We start from the raw sequence: 24,156 nt of genomic DNA, 5'->3' as shown, positions 1-24,156 counted from the left end.
TTATTATTATCACCATTATTATCATCATTATTATTATTTGTGTGTGTGTGGTACTGGGGATGGAACCCAGGGGCATTCTGCCTCCAGGGTACATCCTCAGCCCTGTTTATTCTTTTATTTTGAAACAAGGTAGATGTATGCCCCTTGGTTCAATCCTGGTGCTCCCCAGAAAAAGATTAAGGGGGGCTAGTGGGGGATGTGATGAGGGGACAGAGATGGGGCGGGGTGGAGAAGGGATGGGGAAGACAAGCACAAAACCCCTCATTGACTGTCCTCAGGCTGGCCCCACTCCCAGGCTCACAGCAGCTACAGGAGCCCCCCACCCCAGCTGCAGACCCCACCATCACTGACCCGCTCAACTCCCACAAACACAAACAGCACCCCTGTCTGCTCCCTGGCCAGACGATCTGCACATCGGTGGTCAATTGCTCATGCCTGCATGGGATCTGGGCTGGGCTGGCTGGGAGCGCACATGGAGCCTGCAGGTTGACTAATGATGTCTGCCCTGGGCACAGACCAGAAGCTGTGGTGTGATTTCACCAAATCTGTGCGGAGGCCCTGCAGCTGTGTTTCTGTCCCCCTCTTCCTTCTGTTTTTCCAGCTCTCCTCTGCCCCACGCAGAAGCCGCAGACCCCTGCCCAGGACTGAGGGGCTGCCTCTCCGCACCGGGCGGTCACACTCATGGTGCCTCCGAGTGAGGAGACACCGCTGATCCCTGAGCGCTCCTGCAGCCTCTCCTCCGCGGAGGCCGGCGTCCTGCACGTGCTCCTGCCTCCTCGGGGCCCTGGGCCTCCCCAGCGCCTGTCTTTCTCCTATGGGATCTACTCGGCAGAGGAGCTGTGCGTGCGGGCTGCCAAGGCCAGCGGTGTGTGCTCGCCAGGGCCGGGGCCAAAGGGAAGGAACTAGTTGCCTCTAGGAGTTGGCGCGGGAGTTTGGGAAAGGAAAGGGGTAGGTGTTTAAAACTTGGAGTTGTGCCCGGCGTGGTGGCGCACGCTTGTGACCCCAGCATTCGGGAGGCTGAGACAGGAGGATCGCGGTTCGAGGACAGCCTCAGCTACTTAGTGAGGCCCTTTGCAACTCAGTGAGACCCTGTTTCAAAATAAAGAATAAAAAATAGGGCTGGGGGTGTAGCTCGGAGGTAGAATGCCCCTGGGTTCCATGTCCAGTACCGGGGAAAAAAGAAAAAAGAAAAAGAAAGAGATGGGAAGTAGTGGGGAAGTACCTAAGAAGTTGGTCCAGTACTGGCTTCTCACTTGAGGGCAATAGGGAGCCACAGAGTGTGTTTGAGCAGGGATGCACAGGATGTCAGAACTAAAGGGGAGAAGGAGCCCCTGTGAGGCTGTGGGGGGGACCCAGGGGGTGAGCAAGGGAGCTGATATCCCCACCTCCGCAGGCATCCGACCCGTGTACCACTCTCTGTTCGCTCTGGCCACAGAGGACCTGTCCTGCTGGTTCCCCCCCAGCCACGTCTTCTCCGTGGACGATGCCGGCACCCAGGTCTTGCTCTACAGGCTGCGGTAGGAAGCGCCTCTAACCCCCAGGGGCCGCACAATGTTTCCATCTCCCTGTCCACGCCACAGTGAGCCCCGAGAGGGTGGGCCACTTGCCTGAGGCCGCTCCCGGGCCTGGGCTCCCCGGCGCCTGGAGGGTCTGCCCCTGCCCCTCATCCCCCGGCCCTCTCCCTCCACCCCACAGCTTTTTCTTCCCCCACTGGTTCGGGCTGGAGAAGTGCCATCGCTTTGGGCTGCGCAAGGACCTGGCCAGCGCCATCCTGGACCTGCCGGTCCTGGAGCACCTCTTCGCGCAGGTGGGTGGCAGGGCCAGGCGGGGCGGGCGCCGAGGGCCAGCGGCCTGACCCCCCTGTGCCGCCAGCACCGCGGGGACCTGCTGAGCGGACGCCTCCCGGTGGGCCGGGGTCTCCCGGCGCAGTGCGAGTGTCTGAGCATGGCTGTGCTGGACCTGGCGCGGATGGCCTGCGAGCAGGCCCGGCGGCCGGCGGAGCTGCTCAGGACCGTGAGGTGAGGCCCCGCTGACCCCGCCAGCCTGTCCGGGCCGGGATGCCCCCCCACCCCCCCCACTCCCCCAGCCGGCCTGTCCGGGCGGGATGCCCTCTGTTCCTCAGTCAGCCTGTCCGGTGCCGGATGCCCCCCGCTCCCCCAGCCGGCCTGTCCGGGGCGGGATGCCCTCCGCTCCCCCAGCCGGCCTGTCGGGGCGGGATGCCCTCTGTTCCTCAGCCGGCCTGTCCGGGGCGGGATGCCCCCCGCTCCCCCAGCCGGCCTGTCCGGGGCGGGATGCCCCCCCCCCGCTCCCCCAGCCAGCCTGTCCGGGGCGGGATGCCCTCTGTTCCTCAGCCAGCCTGTCCGGGGCCGGATGCCCCCCCCCCCGCTCCCCCAGCCGGCCTGTCGGGGCGGGATGCCCTCCGCTCCCCCAGCCGGCCTGTCCGGGGCGGGATGCCCCCCGCTCCCCCAGCCGGCTGCGGCCCGGGCCCTCCCCACACCGAGGTCCGCTCCACCCCCCCGCAGCTACAAGACCTGCCTGCCCCCCGGCCTGCGCGGCCTGATCCAGGGCCTGAGCTTCGTGGCCCGCCGGCGGGTGCGCGGCACCGTGCGGCGCGCCCTGCTGCGCGTGGCCGCCTGCCAGCCTGACCGGCACGCGCTCATGGCCAAGTACGTCATGGACCTGGAGCGGCTGCACCCGGCGGCGGCCGCCGAGACCTTCGGCGTGGGGCTGCCCGGGGCCGGCGGCCGGGACGCGCAGGGGCTGCTTCGCGTGGCTGGCGGCAGCGGCCTGGCCTGGAGGCCCGCGGAACAGCAGGTGCGGGTGGGCGGGGCCGAGCAGCAGGTGCGGGGTGGGCGGGGCCGAGCAGCAGGTGCGGGTGGGCGGGGCCGAGCAGCAGGTGCGGGTGGGCGGGGCCGAGCGAGGCACAGGTGGGCGTGGACCGGAGGGCGGGCCAGAGGAAGGGGTGTGGGCGGGGCCAGCGGGGCGGGCCCATAAACAGGCGGCGGGCGTGCCCAGGAGGATGGGCCTCTGGGAAGGTGGGTGGGCGTGGCAGAGGAGGGCGGGGCCCCGACGGAAGTGCAGGTGGTGGGCGTGGCCGGAGAGAGGAGGGGCCAGAATGAAAGGGGAGAGTGGGTGGAGCTTATAGAAAAAAGGCTGGAGCCGGGCTGGGTGGTAGACCCTTGTTACCCAGCAGTTGGGAGGCTGAGACGGGAGGATCGGGAGGATCGCGGTTCGCGAACAGCCTCAGCTACTTAGGGAGGCCTTTGCAACTTAGTGAGACCCTGTTTCAAAATGAAGAATAAGCTCCGCGCAGTGGCGCACGCTTGTGATCCCCGCGCTTGGGAGGCGGAGACAGGAGGATCCCGCAGGTTCGAAGCCAGCCGCGCTGGTTTAAGAGACCCTGTTTCCAAATAAAAATATAAAATATAGGTCTGGGAGTGTAGCCCGGAGGTAGAAGGGTTTCCAGGAACCCCAGTACCACACACACAAAAAGAAGAAGACGATAAAATCGAAAGCCGGGCGTGGTGGCGCACGCTTGTAATCCCAGCATTCGGGAGGCTGAGACGGGAGGATCATGGTTCGCGGACAGCCTCAGCTACTTAGTGAGGCCCTCTGCAACTCAGTGAGACCCGGTTTCAAAATAAAGAATAACAATAGAGGTCGAATGCCCCTGGGTTCCATCCCCAGAGCCGCAAAAAAAAAAAAAAAAAAAAAAAGGGGGCTGGAGTAGTTTGGGGTGGGGCTCCGGGAGGGGTGGGGTCCGACAGGCCTAAGGGGCGGGGATTGAGCGGGGAGAGGAGGGGCCGGCCTGGTGGTGGGCGGGGCCAGGTGGGCTAACCCAAGGTCCGGGAGGCGAGACCGAGGGAAGGGAAGAGCTGGGGCCCCAGAGGGAGGAGGGTCCGGGTGGGAAGGAGCGGGGTGGGCGTGGCCTGGATGGCGGGCTCTTGGGCGGGGCGGGCGCGGTCCAGGCCCAGCCGATCCAGGGTAACGACACCCCCTTCCCAGGTCTTCCAGCTCTTCTGCGACTTTCCAGAGATCGTGGATGTCAGCGTCAAGCAAGCCCCCCGTGGGGGCCCGGCCGGGGAGCACCGGCTCGTCACCGTCACCAGGACCGACAACCAGATCCTGGTGGGTGGGAGGCCCCCCCTTGCCCCAGGGCCGGCTCGGGGGTCGGGGCCTGCGGCGGGCTGACCCGGTCCTGGTCCGTGCAGGAGGCCGAGTTCCCGGGGCTGCCCCAGGCGCTGTCCTTCGTGGCGCTCGTGGACGGCTACTTCCGGCTGACCACCGACTCCCACCACTTCTTCTGCAAGGAGGTGGCCCCCCCGCGTCTGCTGGAGGAAGTGGCCGAGGGGTGCTATGGCCCCATCACGTAAGACCCTCGCCCTCGCCCTCGCGGCCGCGCCCCAGGCTTTCCAGCGTCCTGGCCCAACACGCGGGGAAGCCGTCCAGAGGGGCAGCCCCTGCCTTCGGACTCTGGGGCCCAGGGCCATTTTCTGGGGAGGACGGGGAGCAGGAGCCCCACCTGTGCCGGATTTTGTTTTTTGGTAGTGAAGGTTGAGCCTCGTTCTACCTCCGAGGTACAACGTCAGCCTTTTTTATTTGGAAACAAGGTCCTGCTGGGTTGCCGAGGGCCTTGCTAAGCTGCGAAGGCTGGCCTCAACCCTGCACTGCAGTCCTCCTGTCTCAGCCACCCATGGACCAGGATTACGGGCACGTGGCACAATGCTGGATTCCACACTTCTCTTTTATTTTTATTATATTGAGGATGGAACCCAGGGGTGTTCGAATTCTGAGCTGGCCTCGAACCTGTGATCCTCCTGTCTCAGCCTCCCAAGTACGGGATGACAGGCGTGTGCACTACGCCTAGCCGAGCCAATTTTATAACTGGGGGGGGGGGGAGAAAGTTAACCGTTGGGGTCCCAGAGCGTGAGAGGGCCCAGCACTGAACCCCGTGGGGACCTGGTTTCTCTGCCTCTCTCTCCCCCCCTCTGGCCGCCCCACAGCCTGGACTTTGCCATTAACAAGCTGAAGGCGGAGGGCTCCCTCCCCGGCTCCTACGTCCTGCGCCGCAGCCCGCAGGACTTCGACAGCTTCCTCCTCACGGTCTGTGTCCAGGTTGGTTCTCCACCAGGAACAGGAGGGCGGGGTGGGGGGCTTCCTGGCGGAGGTGACCCTTGAGCTGAGGAAAGGGTATGTGCAAATGCCCGGGGGTGGAAAGAGCTCCCGGGGCCTAAGGGGAGAGGTGAAGGGAGGGCGCTCCTCGCCCCCACTCAGGGACCCGTCCCCTCTGCAGACCGCGCTTGGCCCCGATTACAAGGGCTGCCTCATCCGGCGGGACCCCTCGGGAGGCTTCTCCCTGGTTGGCCTCGGCCGGCCCCACAGCAGCCTTCAACAGCTGCTGGCAGCCTGCCGGGAAGGGGGGCTGCATGTCGATGGAGTTGCACTGAAACTTACGTCCTGCTGTACCCCCAGACCCAGAGGTGAGCCCACCTTCTCCCCTGCGCTGTCCCGTCCCTCGGGGCCCTGACTTCTCTGTCTGTAGCAGCGTCCTTGTAGAGCAAGTGGTGGAAAGCACAGGCCAAGGGGTTTGCTGGCTCAGGGCTGGAGGTCAGCCTCCAGGTAGAGCTCGGTCCAGGAGTTGGAGCCAGGCAGTATCACTCTGTCCCTTCTGCTGCTTGTGGGTGAATTTTGATTCAGGCAACTGCCCTTTGTGTGTGCGTGTGTGTGTGCGTGCGTGTGTGTGTGTGTGTGTGTGTGTGTGTGTGTTACTGGAATGGAACTCAGGGGCATCTACCTCCAAGCCACACCCCTAGCCCTATTTAATTTTTATTTTGAAACAGAGTCTCACTAAGTTGCAGACGGCTTCACTAAGTAGCTGAGGCTGGCTGCGAACCTGCGATCCTCCTGTCTCAGCCTCCCAGGTACTGAGATGACAAGGGGGCGCCACCAGGCCCAGCTAGGCAACCACTCATTTTGCCCTTTTTTTTTGTGTGTGGTACTGGGGCTGGAACCCGGGGGCATTCTACCTCCGAGCTACACCCCCCAGTCCTATTCTTTATTCTTTATTATTTGAAACGGGGTGTCACTGAGTTGTAAGGGGCCTCAGTCAGTAGCTGAGGCTGGCTGCGAATCTGCGATCCTCCTGTCTCAGCCTCTCAGGTACTAGGATAGCAGGTGTGCGCCACCACGCCTGGCTCAGGGGCGTCCTTTGAAATAAACCCTGTGCCCGGAGTTGTGGTCTCAGAGCGGAGGTCTGGGCGTGTTCTCAGCTCGGCTGGGGTCCAGGAACTCTCAGGGACCCTTTGACTTGTGCGTTTCTCCCTCCGTTTCCTCCCTGTAGAGAAGTCCAACCTGATCGTGGTCCGGCGGGGCTGCAGCCCGGGCAGCGCGCCCGCCGGGCAGCCGCTGAGCCAGGTCACCTTCCACAAGATCGCGGCCGACAGCCTGCAGTGGGTGAGCGCGGCCGCCCCATCGGGAAGCCCCCGGCCCGGCCCGCAGCCGCCTCACAGGCCCGCGCCCCCTCCTCCAGCTCGAGAACCTGGGCCACGGCTCCTTCACCAAGATCTACCGGGGCTGCCGCCGTGAGCCCGTGGACGGCGAGGCTCGGGAGACTGAGGTGCTGTTGAAGGTCCTGGACTCCAAGCACAGGAACTGCACCGAGGTGCCGGCGGCTGGTCAGGGAGCGGCCGAGCTGCGGGGAGGGGGGGGGGGCTTGAGCCCGTCATGCCAGGACTTGGGAGGCCGAGACTGATTCGCGACCAGCCATGTAGCTCAGGGTTAGAATGCCCCTGGGTTCAACCTCCAGTGCCCACACACCTGAGGCGGCTGGAGGTTAGGAGGACCACAGGGCGGGAGCACGGGGAGGAGGCCAGGAAGACCACAGGGCGGGAGCCAGGGAGGAAGCCAGGAGGACCACAGGGCGGGAGCACGGGGAGGAGGCCGGGAGGACCACAGGGTGGGAGCACAGAGAGGAGGCTGGGAGGACCACAGGGCAGGAGCATGGGGAGGAGGCCAGGAAGACCACAGGGCAGGAGCCAGGGAGGAGGCCGGGAGGACCACAGGGCGGGAGCACGGGGAGGAGGCCGGGAGGACCACAGGGTGGGAGCACAGAGAGGAGGCTGGGAGGACCACAGGGCAGGAGCCAGGGAGGAAGCCGGGAGGACCACAGGGTGGCAGCACGGAGAGGAGGCCAGGCGGCCTCAAGCTCTTTCTGGGCCCACTTCTACTGTAGCGTGAGAGCTGGCCAGGGCTCCGTGTCCCACTGGGAAGTCACTATAGCGTCTGTGCACCCAGCGTGGGCTCCAGGCCCACAGAGGCCTTGGCCAGGTGCCCCCGAGGCAGGTCCGTGAGCACTGGCCTCGGAGTCCTGGGTCTCATCCGGAGCCAAAGGAACCCACGTGTCTCCCCCCCTCTGCCCCTAGTCCTTCCTGGAAGCCGCCAGCCTGATGAGCCAGGTGTCCCACCAGCACCTCGTCCTGCTCCTCGGCGTGTGCATGGCCGGAGACAGTGAGCCCCCACCCCACCCCCGTGGCAGCATCTGAGATGCCCTGAGCACCTGGGAGGGGCCGGGACCGCGGGGCCACTGGCCACCTCACCCCTCTCGGGAGGCGGCAGCACCTGATTCCTGCTGATACCAAGCCCAGAATGGTCTTGAGTTGCAGCGGCCCGGGCTCCCACCTCCCTGTGCAGCCTCCAGGGCCGGGCGGGGCAGGGAGCACCGCGCAGCCTCCCACCCTGCCGCCCTCTTGCCGCAGGCACTATGGTGCAAGAATTTGTACCCCTGGGAGCCATAGACACCTACCTGCGCAGGCACGGGGCCCTGGTGTCCGCCAGCTGGAAGCTGCAGGTGGTCAAGCAGCTGGCCTACGCCCTCAGCTACTTGGTGAGCCCCCCACCCCCACCCCCCGCCAGTCTGCTTCACCTGCTTGCGAGGGAGAGGTCTCCTCGGGGTGGAGGGGGAATTGAGAGTGGGCTCCGTAGCATGGGGAGGAGTTTGGTAAGGACGTAAAGGGAGGTGTCTAAGGCTCAGGGCTCTGACAGCACCGGTGGGGAATCAGAGGACGGGCTCGCTGTGAGGGCAGCGCCCAGTGATGACCCGCAGGGGGAGCTTTCCAAACAGGAGCGTTGGAGTTGGGCTTCTTTTTCTTTTTCATTTATTTATTTATTTTTGCAGTACTGGGGATGGAACCCAGGGGCATTCTACCTCCGAGCTACACCCCTTGCCCTATTTTTTTTATTTTTCTTTATTTTGAAACCGGGTCTCACTGAGTTGCAGAGGGCCTCATTAAGTAGCTGAGGCTGGCTGCGAACTGCGATCCTCCGGTCTCAGCCTCCCGAATGCTGGGATTACAAGCGTGCGCCACCATGCCCGGCATCTGGGATTGAATCCAGAGGCATTCGACCTCTGAGCTACAACCCCAGCCCTACGGCTAGGTTAATGAGAGTCTCACTACTTGTTGAGGCTGGCCTTGAATCTGCAATCCTCCTGTTTCAGCCTCCCACGGGCTGGGATTACAAGTGTGCTCCTCCATGCCCGGCTGGCGTTGGGGCTTTGAGGGTTGAGTAGGAGTGCGTCAATAGTCAAAGGAAGGCTGGGGACGTACCTGAGGCTGGGAAGTGCGTGGTGCCTTCTGGGGCCCATCTGGCAGGTCGGTCGGCAGCCGGCACACGAGCTGAGCCAGGCAGTACCGAGTGGGCTCTGAAGGATGTATAGGAGGTTGCCAAGCGCCTGCTCATTCATCAAACCCTCCCTGGCGTTTTCCTGTGCCTGACCCACCTAGGAGGACAAAGGCCTCCCTCACGGCAACGTCTCAGCCCGCAAGGTGCTCCTGGCTCGGGAGGGGGTTGATGGGAGCCCACCCTTCATCAAGCTGAGCGACCCTGGCGTCAGCCCCACAGTGCTAACCCGGGAAAGTAAGTGCCTGCGGTTGGGCTTTGAAGGACGTGTAGGAGTTTGCCACACCGACAGGCGGTCATGACGCTGACGCTGTCCCCATCCCTCAGTGCTCGCGGACAGGATCCCCTGGGTGGCCCCCGAGTGTCTCAAGGAGGCTCAGACTGTTGGCATGGAGGCAGATAAGTGGGGGTTCGGCGCCACGACCTGGGAGGTGTTCAGCGGGGTCTCGATGCCCATCAGTACCCTGGATCCCGCCCAGGTTAGAGCTAAGCCCACCCAGCCCCAGCCTTGAGAACTCCCTGGACCGAAGCCCAGCCCCAGGCGCCCTGGGGACAACCAGCCTCCCCTCCCACCCTCAGAAGCTCAAGTTCTATGAGGACCGGCAGCAGCTGCCCGCCCCCAAGTGGACGGAGTTGGCCCAGCTGATCCAGCAGTGCATGCTCTACGACCCGGCCCGCAGGCCCTGCTTCCGCGCCATCATCCGGGACCTCAACAGCCTCATCACCTCAGGTGCCACGCGGCGGGTTTGCGGGCAGAGCCCTCCGTGAGCCTGCAGGGCTGGGCTGCTTGGTGTCTGCAACAGTCGGGATGAGCCGAAGGCCAGGCCTGGTGGCATACACCTATAATTCCAATACTCTGGAGGCTGAAAGGAGAATTGCAGATTTGAGGACAGCCTCCACAAGTAGTGACTCCCAGCAACCTAGCTTTGAGGTAGAACGTCTGTGGGTTCAATCCCCAGCCCCCCCCCCCCGACACATATAAAGGAGAAAAAGGTAGAGTAGAGGACAGCTTCTGAAACAAACAGGTCCTTCAGCTCAAGATTCAACGGGATGATGTTCTGATCTCTTTTTTCTTTTTCTGGCACTAGAAGTTGAACCCAGGGGCATTTTACTTCAAAGCTACACCCACAGCCCTTTTTATTTTTTTATTTAGAAACAGGGTCCTGCTAAGTTGCTGAGGCTGGTCTTGAACCTGTGAGCCTCCTGTCTCTGTCTCCAGTACTGGGATGACGGGCTGCATCACCGTGCCACCTTTCAGGCCTTTTAGTTCTCATTGGATGAGGGTGTCCAGGTCCACGGGCACCTCTCGCTCTGTGGACCCCCCATGGCCCTGGTTCTGTGCTAACCAGAAAGGCGGTATGGCACACCTGCGCAGGCTCTCCACAGGCAGAAGTAGACGGCCACCCAGCACGTCTCCCACAAGCCCCGGCTAAGTCATGGGGCCACATTTAATAGGAAATAAAGATGGGGGCCTCATCGCGGCCCTCTGTCTCGGTAGCCTCGTGCGGCTTCTTAAGGCCTGCGCCACATGGGAGGGCTGCCTTTGCCCGAGGCCCTTTCCCAGCCCCCATGGCCTTGCTATGAGGCACAGAGAAGGTGAGCATACAGGTGAAGGCTGCACAGCCCATCACCTCAGGAGTGAGGTCCAGAGCCAGCATCCCGCTCTGTACCCCCAGATTATGAGCTGCTCTCACACCCGACCTCCGGGGCCCTGGCGCCCTGCAACGGGGCGTGGGGTGGCACCCAGCTCGATGTCTGCCAGGACCCCACCATCTTCGAGGAGAGGCACCTCAAGTACATCTCGCAGCTGGGCAAGGTGAGGCCGGCGGGCTGGGCGGGGGCGCCGGGCAGGCGCTGGATGCCAGCTCTGCCATCCCCCAGGGCAACTTCGGCAGCGTGGAGCTGTGCCGCTACGACCCTCTGGGCGACAACACGGGCGCGCTGGTGGCCGTGAAGGAGCTGCAGCGGAGCGGGCCGGACCAGCAGAGGGACTTCCAGCGGGAGATCAACATCCTCAGGGCGCTGCACAGCGACTTCGTCGTGAAGTACCGCGGCGTCAGCTATGGCCGGGGTGAGCCTCCCCTGCGCCCGCAGCGCGGACGGGCCTGGGGCCTTCCCTCCGTCCATTCAGCAGACACAGAGCCGTGGTGCAGGTCCTGGGCTGCCCCTTCCCCCCGGGCGTCCTCCAGCAGGACGCCGACCATCTCTGAGTCTCAGTTTACAAGCGGCCGAAACATGGATCCCTGTGAGGTTTCAACGAATCCATGCGCATCGTAGGTGCTCGTAGGCCGTGGTGGCCACGCTTGTAATCCCCGCGCTTGGGAGCGCCAGTTCGAAGCCAGCCTCAGCTACTTAGTGAGGCTCTCGGCAACTTAGTGAGACCCTGTTTCCAAATAAAATATAAAATAGGCCTGGAGGTGTAGCATGGAGATAGAAGGCCCCTGGGTTCCATCTCCAGTACCACCAAAAAAATAAAAAGCTGGGGTGAGGCATGGCGGGAGGGGCGTGACCGTGCCCTGGTGACCCCGCCCCTGCAGGGCGCCAGAGCCCCAAGCTGGTCATGGAGTACCTGCCCAGCGGCTGCCTGCGTGACTTTCTGCCCCGGAACCGCGCGCGCCTGGACGCCAGCCGCCTGCTGCTGTACGCCTCGCAGATCTGCAAGGTGCGGGCTCGCCAGGCCGGCCGCCTGGAGGTGGCGGAGCTGGAGCTGAGGGCGGGGTCTCACCTGAACCGCAGGATGGGTCCCAGCCTTGGCCGGGGGGTGGAGTCCAGACAAAGCTTGGGGAACACCCCCCCACCCCCCCCTCATGGCCGCCGCGCGCCCGCAGGGCATGGAGTACCTGGGCTCCTGCCGCTGCGTGCACCGCGACCTGGCTGCGCGGAACATCCTCGTGGAGACCGAGGTGCACGTCAAGATAGCCGACTTCGGCCTGGCCAAACTGCTGCCGCTGGACAAAGACTACTACGTGGTCCGCGAGCCCGGCCAGAGCCCCATCTTCTGGTGGGGCCCCAAGCCCAGGCCCCGGCCCCGCCCCTGGGCCGGGCCGGTCCACCTCACCCCCTTCGCAGCCTGCTTTCACCCCTGCTTTCACTCCGCAGCCTGCTTTCTCCACCAGGCCCGGCCCCTCCCCGCTATGGCCGTGCCCCCACGGAGCACTGGCTGGTCAGCTGCCACCCACACCCTTCTCCTACCTGAGCCCCGCCCCTGTCCAGGCCCCGCCCCTTTTCAGCAGGCCACGCCCACACGAGCCCCTCTGCTGCTAACACCTGTCTCCAGCCTGAGCCCCGCCCCCTGCTCAGGACACGCCTCTTGAACGTAGCCACGCCCGACGCTGACCCAGCCTCCTCCCGCTGTCAGGCCCCGCCCACCTCAACTTCGCCCACCACCCTGCTGTCCCTGGCTTTCCTCGCATCTCTGGCCCCTCCCACCACCACACCTCGCACACCGCCCAACACTGGCCCTCTCTTCCTGCTGGCCTGCCTACCACGACCTCTGCATCTGCCTGTCCCTACCTGCATCTCGGGCCTCTTCCTCTGCCCAGGCCCCCACCCACCACCAACACCGGTCCCTCCTGTTGTCTGGCCCCACCCACCACGGCCTCCCCCCCCCCCAAAACTGGCCTGGCCCTTCTTACATCTCTCACCCCTGACACCCACTTCCCAGCAGTGGCCCCACCTTCTGACATCTGGCCCTGCCCATCGTGGCTCCGCCCACTGCCCACCCCTGGCCCTGTCTCTGGCTGCTGGGTCCTGCCTGCTTTGCCCCGCCCATCACCCAGCTCTGGCCCCGCCTCCTGCTCTGAAGCCCCGCCCACCGCCAGCACTGGCCCCGCCTTACTGCGCCCATCACCCACTATCGGCCCCTCTCTTCCCCTCACCCCGCCCACCTTCAGCCTTAGTCCCGCCCCTTCCCCACCCTGCTCCACTGCAGGACCTGTCCCTCCGTCCATCATCGTGGCCCCGCCCCTTAGCACTGGCCCCGCCTCTCCTGCGGGGCGGGGTTTTCCACAGACACCTGGCAGGGTGGGAGAATCCCCATCCCACAGCCAGGAAGGGTCCCCCAGGCCGGAGCTGACCTCGCAGCGCCGCTCCCCTGACCGGGCCTTCCGGACGCCTGTCCCGTCTCCCCTGTCCCCAGGTTCGCCCCTGAGTCCCTCTCGGACAACGTCTTCTCGTGCCAGTCGGACGTCTGGAGCTTCGGGGTGGTCCTGTACGAGCTCTTCACCTACGGCGACAGGAGCTGCAGCCCCTCGGCTGTAAGTCCGCCCGCGACGCCGGCCCGCGCCCGCGCCCCGCGTCCTGGGCGGGGCGGGCTCACCTGGGCTCCTCGCACCCCCTGTGCGCAGGCGTTCCTGCGGATGATGGGCTGTGAGCGCGACGGCCCCGCGCTCTGCCGCCTCCTGGACCTGCTGGCCGAGGGCCGGAGGCTGCCCGCGCCTCCCGCCTGCCCTGCCGAGGTGAGCACTGCGCGGCCGGCCTCAGTTTCCCGGCCTGTAGACCCGGGCCTCCAGGTAGCCGCTCTCTCCCGGTGTGGCGAGTCACAGGTGCTTCCCAGAACCTCAGTTTACCTATTTCCAAAATGGGAATAACAACAGCCTTGTAGGGAGAGGGGTCACCCCGCTAGCTACCGCAGCCAGCCCCGAGCGTCAGACATGACGGGGACTCCTCTGTGCACGTGTCTGGCCTGGGGCTGGTCATCATCACCCCCCACTCGCGCCACTAACACTTATTGAGCGCCAGCTGTGTGCCCGCCGGGTTCTGGGTTCTAGGGACTCGTGGAGTAGAAAAGAGAAGGTAACAGGAGCGCCGTGAGCAGCCGGGTGTGGTGGCCCATGCTTGTAATTCCAGTACTTGGGAGGCTGAGACAGGAGGATCACGGTTCGAGGTCAGCCTCAGCTACTTAGTGAGGCCCTTGGCAACTCAGTGAGACGCTGTTTCAAAAATAAATAATTAAAAAAAATAGGGCAGGGGGTGTAGCTTGGAGGTAGAATGACCCTGGGTCCAATACCTAGTAACATAAAAGGAAAAATAAGAAAAGAAAATAGGGCTGGGGGTGTAGCTCGGAGGTAGAATGCTCCGAGGTTCCATCCCCAGTATTGCAGAAATAAAATAAAATAAAATATAAATAAAAAAATATGAAAAATAAAATCGGGCTGGGGGTGTAGCTCAGAGATAGAATGCCTCTGACTTCAATATCCAGCACCCCCCCCCAAAAAAAAAACCTCAATAAACAAAATACCAAGGGCTGAGTGTGCAGCTCAGAGGTAGAATGCCCCTGGATTCAATCCTCAGCCCCCAAAACAAAACAAAAAAAAAAAAAGTGTTCTGAGCCCAGCGCGGTGGCGCAGTCCTGCAACCCCAGTACTTGGGAGGCTGAGACAGGAGGATCACAAGTCGGGGGCCGGTCTTAGCAACTTAGCAAGACCCTCGGCGACTTAGTGAGGCCCTGTTGCAAAATAATAGAAAATTTAGAAGGTCCAACCCCCAGCACCACAAAACAAACAACAAACCCAACAAAACGGAACAAGAGCCTCGGGGGGGGGGGGCGAGCAGGGGACGGCGGGGTGCGGTGGAGGCCGGGGAGCCCTGCCCGGGAAGGCCCGCACCCCCAGTGTCCGCGGCGTGGGCTAAGACAGGCCTTGAAGAGACAGGAGCTGGGCCCGCGGAGGCTGGCGCGGGCGGGGTGGGTTGTTTTTATTCTAGACTCTAGGGGGCGCCCTGGGGGGCTTTGCGCCGCGGGGAGGAGGCCCACGGGTGCTTTAAAGGCGCCCGAGGGGGCGTCCCGGCCTCGCTGCTCCAGCGCCCCTTCCCCTCGCCTCCCGCAGGTGCACGAGCTCATGAAGCTGTGCTGGGCGTCGAGCCCGCGGGACCGGCCGTCCTTCTGCGCCCTGGGCCCCCAGCTGGACGCGCTGTGGAGCGCCAGCCAGGGGTAGCCGCCGGCGCCACCCCACCCCGCGAGCCCCCGTCCTGCCCCTCGTGTCTGCGCCCGGATCCCTGTGGGGGCTCAGAGGCCTCGAGGGCCCTGCTTCACGGACCCCTGCGCGCAGATGAGCCGGGACCCGTCCCCGCATGCCGCACCGCCAGGCCCACGCTGACGCCCTTCCCAAACCCCCAGCCCCTTCCTGGCCTGGCCCCTTCCCCTGGGGACATTAATGCAACTTAAGACACAGGACCGACGCCGGGCGTGGTGGCGCACGCTTGTAATCCCCGCGCTTGGGAGGCTGAGACAGGAGGATCATACGGGTTCGAAGCCAGCCTCAGCTACTGAGTGAGACCCTGTTTCCAAATAAAATATAAAAAAGGTCTGGGAGTGTAGCCCGGAGGTAGAAAGCCTCTGGGTTCCACCCCCAGTACCATGAAAAAAAAAAAAAAAAAAGACACAGGGCCCCAGGCTCCAGCCCATCTCACCGGGAGGCGCTTGGGAATTGGCTTTTGGGACGCTGGGCGCTGGTCCACCCTGGCCCTGCCCGGTGGCCCGGCTCCAGCTCCCGCCCCTTTCTGTCCTGACCCTGAAGGGTCACATGGCAGATAAGCCCAGAGCCTGGTGACATCTTTTTGGAGAGGGAAGACAGAGAGGGGTCAGAGGACAGAGGTTAAGGTTTTGGGGTACCGGACCCCACATGTCCCCCCACACACACTCTGGGTCTTAGTTCTGTTCCTTGTAAAATGGGCAAAACCGGCACTCGGCTGTGCAGAGTGAAGGTCTTAAAGCTGGTGGGGAGTCACCTTGTGCATTCCTCCCCTCCCCTCCGCCTGCCTGAGGGTTTTGCCTCCCTGGGGGACTCTTATTCATCTCTCAAAACCCCAGCTGCCATGCCCTTGCAGGTTTCCCTTGACGTGCCCCTACCCACTTCTCCAGCCCTGCCCTGCTTGCAGACCCCAGGGCTGCCACAGTCTGGTGTCTGTCTCCCTGACTTGGGGGCTTCTTGGGGCGGGGCTGAGGCTCGGCATGGGACTCAGGATGGGCTGTGTTTTGTTGAATAAAGGATCTACTTTAACAAATGTCAGTGTCAATCACTCAGCCATGACATGAGAAAGAGGGAGGGGGAGGGAGGGGCGGGGACTGGGTAAGGGCTAATAGGGTGATGTGTGCATTATGTCTCCACCATCTTGCATCCCATTAAGATGTATGAATACAATACACCAATAAGAAATTTAAAAATAAAGAATAAAAAATAGGGCTTGGAGCCGGACGTGGTGGCGCACGCTCGTAATCCCAGCATTCTGGAGGCTGAGACCGGAGGATCGCGGTTCGTGGACAGCCTCAGCTACTTAGTGAGGTTCCTGCAACCCAGTGAAACCTTTTTTTTTTTTGGTGGTACTGGGGGTAGAACCCAGGGGCTTTCTACCTCTGGGCTACACTCCCAGACCTATTTTATATTTTATTTGGAAACAGGCTCTCACTAAGTTGCTGAGAGCCTCACTCAGTAGCTGAGGCTGGCTTCGAACCTGCGCCATCCTCCTGTCTCAGCCTGCACCATCACGACAGGCTAACAACAGCTCCCCTTTTTCAAATAGAATAAAAAATTGGGTTGGGGGTATAGCTCAGAGGTAGAATGCCCCTGAGTGCAATCCCTGGTACTACAAATGAAAGAAAGAAAGAAAGAAAGAAAGAAAGAAAGAAAGAAAGAAAGAAAGAAAGAAAGAGGAAGGAAGGAAGGAAGGAAGGAAATCGGGCTGGGGGTGTAGCTTGGAGGCCCCCAGTTTCCATCCCTGGTACCACAGAGAAGGAGGATTGTTGGCTCTGGGAGGCGAGAGGGTTGCAGGCTGGGCCAGCTGCGGCAGGCCTTGGGCGCTGGGGTTGGGCTGGGGGCTGGGAGCAGCCTTCTGGCACCCTGGAGGACGCCCCCTCCCTCCAGCCCCAGCTGGCGGCCTTGGCTCTGCCCCCGGGAGCTGATTAAGGGTCCTGGCGGGTGGAAGGAACAGCCCGCCCGGGGGGGTGGGGGGGGTGGGGGGGGTGGGGTCAGAGGGCAAGGCTGGATCTGGGGAGGCAAGCCCCCCCATCGGCTGGGGCCGGCTCCGCCTGTGGGCCGCCTCGGGACTGCTGGAGAGATCTGGAGAGACGGAGAAGCGGGAGAGAGGGGCGGCCGAGGGGGCCCAGGGGCGCGGGGCTCCAGCCGGGCCTCATGAGCGCCCTTCGCCCGCGAGGCCCTGGCGTGGCGGGCGGAGCGGGCTGGCTCTGGGCCCCCTCCCACCTTTGAATTCCTAACTGGCACAGTATAAGAGACAGAGGTCCTCAGAAGACCCTCCCCACCATCAGGGGCCCCTGTCCTTCTCTCTCCTTTCCTTCCTCCCTTTCTGTTTGTTTGTTTATTTATTCAGAACTGGGAATCAAACCCAGGGGCCTTCTACCTCTGAGCTACACCTGTAGCCCTATTTTTTATTTTTTTGGTGGTACTGGGGGTGGAACCCAGGGGCTTTCTACCTCTGAGCTTTACTCCCAGACCTATTTTTCTATTTTATTTGGAAACAGGGTCTCACTAAGTTGCCGAGAGCCTCACTAAGTAGCTGAGTTTGGCTTCTAACCCGTGCGATCCTCCTGTCTCAGCCTCCCAAGTGCGTGGATTACAAGCGTGCGCCACCACGCCCAGCTACAGTAGCCATATTTTTATTCTCCTCTCTCTCTCTCTCTCTCTCTCTCTCTCTCTCTCTCTGTCAAGGATTGAGCCCAGAGACATTCCACCTCTGGGCTACACCCCTAGCCCTATTTTTTATTCTTTATATTTTAAAACAGGGTTTCACTCACTAAGTTGCAATGGGCCTCACCAAGTAGCTGAGGCTGGCTGTGAACCTGTGATCCTCCTGTCTCAGCCTCCCAAGTACTATGCTCACAGGCGTGCACCACCACTGTTTTTTTCTTTTTTTCTCCACTGGGGATGGAACCCAGGGCCTGGCACAGGAGAGACAAGTGCTAACCACTGAACTACACTGTTATTTTTCAGTTCTCTCCTCTCTCTCTCTCTCTCTCTCTCTCTCTCGTTCTGCTGTACTGGAACTGGGATGGAACCCAGGGGCATGCTACCTCCGAGCTACACCCCCTGCCCTATTGTTTTATTCTCTATATTTTGAAACAGGGTCTCACTGAGTTGCGGAGGGCCTCACTAAGTAGCTGAGGCTGTCTGCGAACTGCGATCCTCCAGTCTCAGCCTCCCAAATGCTGGGATTACAAGCATGCGCCACTACACCCGGCTAAAAAAACAAAAAATAAATAAATAAAAACAAAAAATATATATATACACAAACACACATATATATACATATATATATACACATACATATATATGTATGTGTATATATATAATACACATATAAATACGTGTGTGTGTGTGTGTGTGTGTGTGTGTGTGTGTGTATGGCTGGGGTGTAGCTTGTAAGTTGAATTTCCCTGGGTTCAATTCCAGTACCTAAATAAAGAAATAAACATAAATAAAAAATAAATAAACCATACATACATACATACATACATACAAACATACAATAAAACATAAAAGGCCGGGTGTGTAGCTCAAGGCAGGCAGCCGGTTCAGTCCGCAGCAGCAGCACGGTTGCGCACCCCGCTTGGGGGATGGATGGGGGGGCGAGCCCTGACCCCACCCTTGACCTGGGGGTCCAGGGACCGGCCCTCCCGCGCGGCGGCGCCTATAAGCGGAGCCCGGGGCGGCGCCGGGCTGCGCCATGGACCCCCGCGCGGCCTGGGCGCTGCTGCTGCTGGGCCCCGCGCTGGCGCCCGCCCCGCGCCCCGCCGGCCCCGCGCCCGGAGAGAGGCTGTGCGGCCGCCGCTTCCTGCGCGAGCTGGTGCGCGCCTGCGGGGGCCCGCGCTGGTCCCCCGCCGCCGGCGAGCCCAAGGCCGGCGACCGTGAGTGGGGGCCGGGGGGCCGGCAGGTGCGCCTGGATGCGTGTGACACCAGAGACAGGCAGGCACCTGGAGCAGCCCTGTGCAAAACAGGCAGAACCTTCCAGATCTTTATTTAAAATTTCAACCTTTTTTTTTTTTTTTCCCAGCACTGGGGACTGAGCCCAAGGGCATTCTACCTCTGAGCTACATCCCCAGCCCAATTATTTTATTAAGTTTTGGAGGGCCTAAGTAGCCGAGGCTGGTCACAATCCGCCGATCCTCCTGTCTCAGCCTCCCAAGGTCTGGGATTACACGTGTGCACTGGCTTAAGTGACCACGTGTGATCTTCATAAATTTCTGCATTATTATTATTATTTTTTTTTGTACAGTGTATTGAACTCTGCTGAGGCTGGCCCCGAACCTGCTATTCTCCTGACATTACGGGCCTGCGTGGGGAGGAGGGACTGCAAGTGCCTGCGTGCGTGCGTGTGTGCGTGTGTGTGTGTGTGTGTGTGCGCGCCCACTTCCTGCACTTGTGTGAATACATACAAGTCCCTGCCTTTGAGGAGTCCCCGGTCCATGCCGGGTGCTTCCCAGGCCGCTGAGCCCTCGGGTGGGGTGGGGGGCTGCACCTCTGCAGCTCCAAGGACCCCTGCGGCCCGAGCTGAGAGTGGATAAGGAAACTGGACAGGCCTTGGTAGGCAGTGAGCGCTCAGGAGTGCTCAGGAGTGCTCCCTGGTGCGCATGCACGCTGTGGGGGAGGAGTCCCGGGCTCTGTTCCTGCTGAGCTCTGCTCTGTCCGCAGGTGAGCTGCTGCGCTGGCTGGAGGCCGGACATCTCCTCCTTGGGCCGGCGGCCGCCGACGGGGACCACGCGCTCCTCCCGGCCCCGCAGCCCTGGCCCGGGGCGCCGCGCCGCCGCCGCCGCCGCCGCCGGGGGGCTCCGCGCAACCCCGCGCAGCGCTGCTGCCTGAGCGGCTGCACCCCCCAGGACCTCAAGATCCTCTGTCCGCACTGACCTTCCCGGGGCGCGCGGCCGGGGAGCCCCAGGCCCGGAGGCAGAGCACCAGGGGGCCCCCTGGGTACCACTCGCCTCTGCGGATGGGGCGCCCGCCGCCTTCCCGGGCCGGCGTCCTGCCGCAGGGGCTGGGAGAATCCAGGGCGTTGCAGGGATGCCGGACCCTCCCCCGGGGAGCCGCCCACCGCAAATAAATCACCCAAAGCAGCTCTGTGCGTGTTTTTTCTTTCTTTTTCTTTTTTTTTTTCTTTTTCCTAGAAAAAGACCTAATTTCCGCCTGCGTCCGCCCCGACGCCCGGCCTCAGTTGACCCGGGCCTGGCGGCCGCAGGGCGCCCCGGTCCGGCCGAGCGCGTCCCACATGAGCAGCTGCTCGTAGGGCACGAAGCGGTGCACCAGCAGCAGCTCGCGGTAGAAGCAGGGGTCGAAGGACGACTGGCGGCGGCTGGGCGAGCGCAGGCCGACCAGGCGCACGCCGGCATGGCGGCCGGGCCGCAGCCCCGCGCGCTGCAGGCACATGCCCAGGAACACGTCGTCGATGGGGAAGAGGTCGAGGCGCGGGGCGGCGCGGCGCAGCGCGGCGGCCGTGAAGCGGGACAGCAGGAGGCCGCCGCCGCTGCAGTAGGGCGGGTAGCGCGGCTCCGCCATCACCAGCGGCGGCACGTAGTACTTGCTCCAGGCGCGGCGCACGGGGCCCACGTTCTGGATCAGGTGGCCCACGAACAGGTGGCGGTCGGGGTCCTGGTCCTGCAGGTAGGCCACCATGTTGTCGGTGTGCGCGAACACGTCGTCGTCGCCGTTCAGCACGAAGCTGGCGTTGGGGCACTGCGTCTTCTGCCACTGGAGAAAGAGGACCTGGGGCGGGGGGCGGCAGAGCTCAGGCCCGGGCTGGGGCACCCAGGTCCCCGGCTAGAGCCCCCCACCCCACCGGAGCCGGCGTCGGGGCCCCGCTCGTGACCCCTGCAGGCGGGGGGCTGAGACCCGAGGGCCGCGCTTGGCGCACAGCCTCACTGAGGCCCTGTTCCAAACAGAAGAATAAAAAATAGGGCAGGGCGTGTAGCTCGGAGGTCAAATGCCCCTGGGCTCCATCCCCAGACCTGCAAGAAAAAAAAAAAAAAAAAAAAAAAAAAAAAAAAAAAAAAAAAAAAAAAAGGGCAGCAACAGCCCTGGGGTCCCAGGAGAGGTGTTGGCAAGATGTCACAAAGCGCTTGGGATCTGTGGTCCTTATTAGGACTCTTGGGTGGCCCTGTCGTGTGTGTGTGTGTGTGTGTGTGTGTGTGTGTGTGTGTGAGAGAGAGAGAGAGAGAGAGAGAGAGAGAGACAGACAGACAGACAGACAGACAGACACCAGGAATTGACCCCAAGGGCATTCTGAACTATACTCCAGCCTTATTTTTTTTTTAATTACTTACTTATTTGCGGTACTGGGGGTGGGACCCAGGGCCATTCTATCTCCAAGCTACACCCTCAGCCCTATTTTTTACTCTTTATTTTGAAACCACATCTTACTGAGTTGCAAAGAACCTCACTAAGTAGCTGAGGCTGTCTGTGAACCGCAATCCTCCTATCTCAGCCTCCCAAGTACTGGGATTATAAGCGTGCATCACCACACCCAGCCCCCAGCCCTAATCTTTATTCTTTTTTTTTTTTTTTTTTTGCGGGTCTGGGGATGGAGCCCAGGGTCATTCAACCTCCGAGCTACACCCCCTGCCCTATTTTTTATTCTTTTATTTGAAACCGGGTCTCCCTCAGTTGCAGAGGGCCTCACTAAGTAGCTGAGGCTGTCCGCGAACCATGATCCTCCCGTCTCAGCCTCCCTAATGCTGGGATTACAAGCGTGAGCCACCACCCTGGCTTTTTAATTCTTTATTTTGAAACAGAGTTTCACTGAATTGCAAAGGGCCTAAGTAGCTGAAGCTGGCTGGGAACCAACATCCTCCTGGTTCAGCCTCCCAAGTGCTGGGATTACGAGCATTTGGATTATAAGCGTGCGCCCCCACGCCCGGCTCTTTATTATTACTGTTGTTGTTGTTGTTGTTATTATTATTAATATTATTATTATTATTTTACTTTTTGTTTTGAAACTGGGTCTTGTCTCCCTACACTGCCGGGGCTGTCCTGGACACTGCAACCTTCTTGTCTCAGCCTCCCAAGTAGTACTGGGATTACAGGCCTGGGCCACCGACAGCCCGGGGGTGGGGGTGGGGGATGGAAGCCAGGGTCTGACACCTGCTGGGCCACCGCTAACCACTGAGGGGCACCGCCAGCCCCGGGAGCCGCACTGATCAGGTCTCTGTCACCCGCAGGGGGGAGCTCGAGCATCTCCTTTGCAGGTCCTTTTGCAGGTGAAGAGAACCAGACAGAGAGGCGCCAAGGCACTTCCCCAGGGGGCCGCCCCGTGTGGGGCGCAGGTCCCCCATCCCCGCGGGGCCCACCTGCTTGAGGGTGAGGTTGAAGAAGGTGTCGTGGAAGGCCCACTGCAGGATGTCGCCGTGCGCGCGCGCCTCCAGCTCCAGCAGCCGGTCCACCTTGGGCGCCTCGAGCGGCCGCGGGGCGCTGCCCACGAGGAAGAGGCGGCGCAGGGGGGCGCCCCGCACGCGGCGCTCGCGGCCCCAGGTGCGGCGCACGAGGTCGCGGCGCTCGTAGTTGGCGGGCGCGGACTTGATGACCAGCAGCAGGAAGGGCGGCTCTGCGCACTTGTCGGGCGCGGGCTCCTGCAGCAGCGGGAAGGCGCGGCAGTGTCTGTACAGCAAGAAGTCGCGCACCTGGCGCGGCTGCCCTGCGAAGTCGGGGTGCGCGGCCACCGAGGCGTTGGGGGCGCAGCGGGGCGCGGGCGGGGGGCTGCGCGGGCCCGGGGCGCGGGGCCGGCGCGGGGGCTCCTCGGGGCCCCCGTCGGGGCGCGGCGGGGACACGTGCAGGCGCAGGAGGAGGCCGAATGCCAAGATGACCGCGGCCGCAGCCAGGCCCACGCGGGGCCGCAGGGGCCGGGGACACTTCATCCTGGCCGGCCCAGGCCCCGGGGCCGCCGCAGGGACCCCTCAATGGCTCCTGTGGAGAAGGGCGCTAGAGGAAACCTGTCGGTGGGCCCAGAGATTGCCCTGGGCCCCCTTCCCCGTCCCCAGCACCTGGTGGTTCCCGGCCGGTTGCTCAGGTTGGCACGACGCCGGCCGGCTCCTCCGTCCACTCTGGCAAGGTCCCCTTCGGCGGCCGGGTCGGCGCTGACAGGCCCTGCTGGGTGATTATTTTCGCTTTTTACCATGCTGGGGAGGGACCCTGGGACTCCCCCCAGGCCAGGCGGGCACCCACCGGGAACAAAGCCCAGCGTGGGGGTGAAGTGGCTGGACCAAGTCTTGTCTTCTCTTTTGGTTGCTGGGGATGGAAGCCAGGAGCATTCTACCTCCAAGCTACACCCCCAGCCCTTTTATGTCTTATTTTGAAATAAGGTCTGGTCTGGCTAAGTTGCTGAGGCTGGCCTCAAACCTGCAGTCATCCTGTCTCAGCCTCCCCAGTGCTGGGGTTACAGGCATATGCACCTCATTTTACAGGGAGAACCAGGAAATGGCGATGCCTCAGCAGCCCCCAGCCTCATCGTGCCCGAAACCCCCTCCCCAATCTGGGCCTTAAATTTCCACCTGAGGAGGCCCAACCTCCTCCCTGACAGAAGCCAGGAGCTGTTTTATCGGCTGCGAGCTGCTGAGATCCCTCCTGCTTCCCTTTTCTCCTGCCCACTAGGAAGCTCAGGGCTCCTGCCTACAGCCCTCACCCATTCTTCCCATCTGGAGTAAGTCTTCTAACCTGAACCTGGCCTCTGGCTCCTTCAGGCCTCGCATGTGTGTTTGACAAACTCGTGTCAGTCCCTGAACCCCCTCTCAGATGGCCCATTCTCCAGGAAGCCCCCATCCCTCCTTAGTAAGGGCCCCGGCTGGCGGATCAGCGTCTCTGGTCCCTGTCGCCCTCTGGCCCAGTCCAGGTTCCCTGGAGGTGTCTGCGCCCGGCTTTGTCTCCTCCAGATTGGGTGGGGGGCAGCTGAGGGGTTCTGGTCTCACCCAGCATGAGGCAGACACATGGAGGAGGCAGGGGGCTGTATAAATAAAAGACACACACACGCATACACACACACACACACACACACACACGCTCGCAGAGCGGGCATAGCTCGGCGGCCTAACGCCCCTGGGTTCAATCCCCAGTGTGCACACGCGGACTTCTGCACACAGACACCGTAACGCTGGAGGCGCTATAAAATATACGGATATTATAAAGATGGAGAGGTGCGCGGGGCGAGCCTCCGCGGGCTCCCTTCTCCAGCGCTCTCTAGACCCCGACCTTCTGGGCTTATGGTGGCCTCGCTGGACAGCGGAATGGACGACCTCATGGCCCCCGGGGCGGCCGTCCTCCAGCCCTGGGTTGGGACGGAAACCGACTCAAGGTTATGGCCCTGGCCGGGCCCTGCCGTCGACCATAAAGATTTTACAGAAGAGGGGAACGGGCGGGCGTGGCCGGGAGCCACAGTGGGTGGGGCCACTTATGAGAGAGGGGGCGGGGCCTCCAGAGTGGGCGGGGCCACGGGCAGGGCCGCCTTGTGCTGTGGGCGGGGCTGCAGAGGGTCTTAGTGAGAACTTGTTTCCAA

General features: G+C 62.3%; 3 protein-coding genes across 3 annotated transcripts; 2 read left to right on the top strand and 1 right to left on the bottom strand.

The window, feature by feature from the left end:
- Positions 1-681: 681 nt before the first annotated feature.
- Positions 682-14,609, top strand: JAK3 (Janus kinase 3; the record flags this gene model as incomplete). The annotated part of the gene is made up of 23 exons (XM_080715999.1): positions 682-865; positions 1,394-1,517; positions 1,696-1,807; positions 1,873-2,018; positions 2,523-2,814; positions 4,006-4,128; positions 4,212-4,369; positions 5,004-5,115; positions 5,294-5,480; positions 6,341-6,453; positions 6,530-6,661; positions 7,422-7,506; positions 7,755-7,882; positions 8,781-8,913; positions 9,004-9,155; positions 9,256-9,406; positions 10,353-10,492; positions 10,558-10,747; positions 11,214-11,338; positions 11,505-11,677; positions 12,815-12,932; positions 13,023-13,133; positions 14,502-14,609. 23 exons carry the CDS (start codon positions 682-684, stop codon positions 14,607-14,609), a joined length of 3,297 nt encoding a protein of 1,098 aa, XP_080572125.1.
- Positions 14,610-18,351: 3,742 nt separating this feature from the next.
- Positions 18,352-19,528, top strand: INSL3 (insulin like 3; the record flags this gene model as incomplete). Its single annotated transcript, XM_080715431.1, has 2 exons — positions 18,352-18,532; positions 19,317-19,528. The coding sequence occupies 2 exons, from the start codon at positions 18,352-18,354 to the stop codon at positions 19,526-19,528; spliced, it is 393 nt and encodes a 130-aa protein (XP_080571557.1).
- Positions 19,529-19,829: 301 nt separating this feature from the next.
- Positions 19,830-22,525, bottom strand: B3GNT3 (UDP-GlcNAc:betaGal beta-1,3-N-acetylglucosaminyltransferase 3; the record flags this gene model as incomplete). Its single annotated transcript, XM_080715430.1, has 2 exons — positions 19,830-20,381; positions 21,962-22,525. 2 exons carry the CDS (start codon positions 22,523-22,525, stop codon positions 19,830-19,832), a joined length of 1,116 nt encoding a protein of 371 aa, XP_080571556.1.
- Between the last annotated feature and the right edge of the window lie 1,631 nt (positions 22,526-24,156).

This window comes from Muscardinus avellanarius (assembly GCF_963383645.1).
Source record: "Muscardinus avellanarius genome assembly, chromosome: 18".
In the NCBI taxonomy this organism is placed as follows: Eukaryota; Metazoa; Chordata; class Mammalia; order Rodentia; family Gliridae; genus Muscardinus; species Muscardinus avellanarius.
This window is presented reverse-complemented; position numbering and strand designations above follow the sequence as displayed.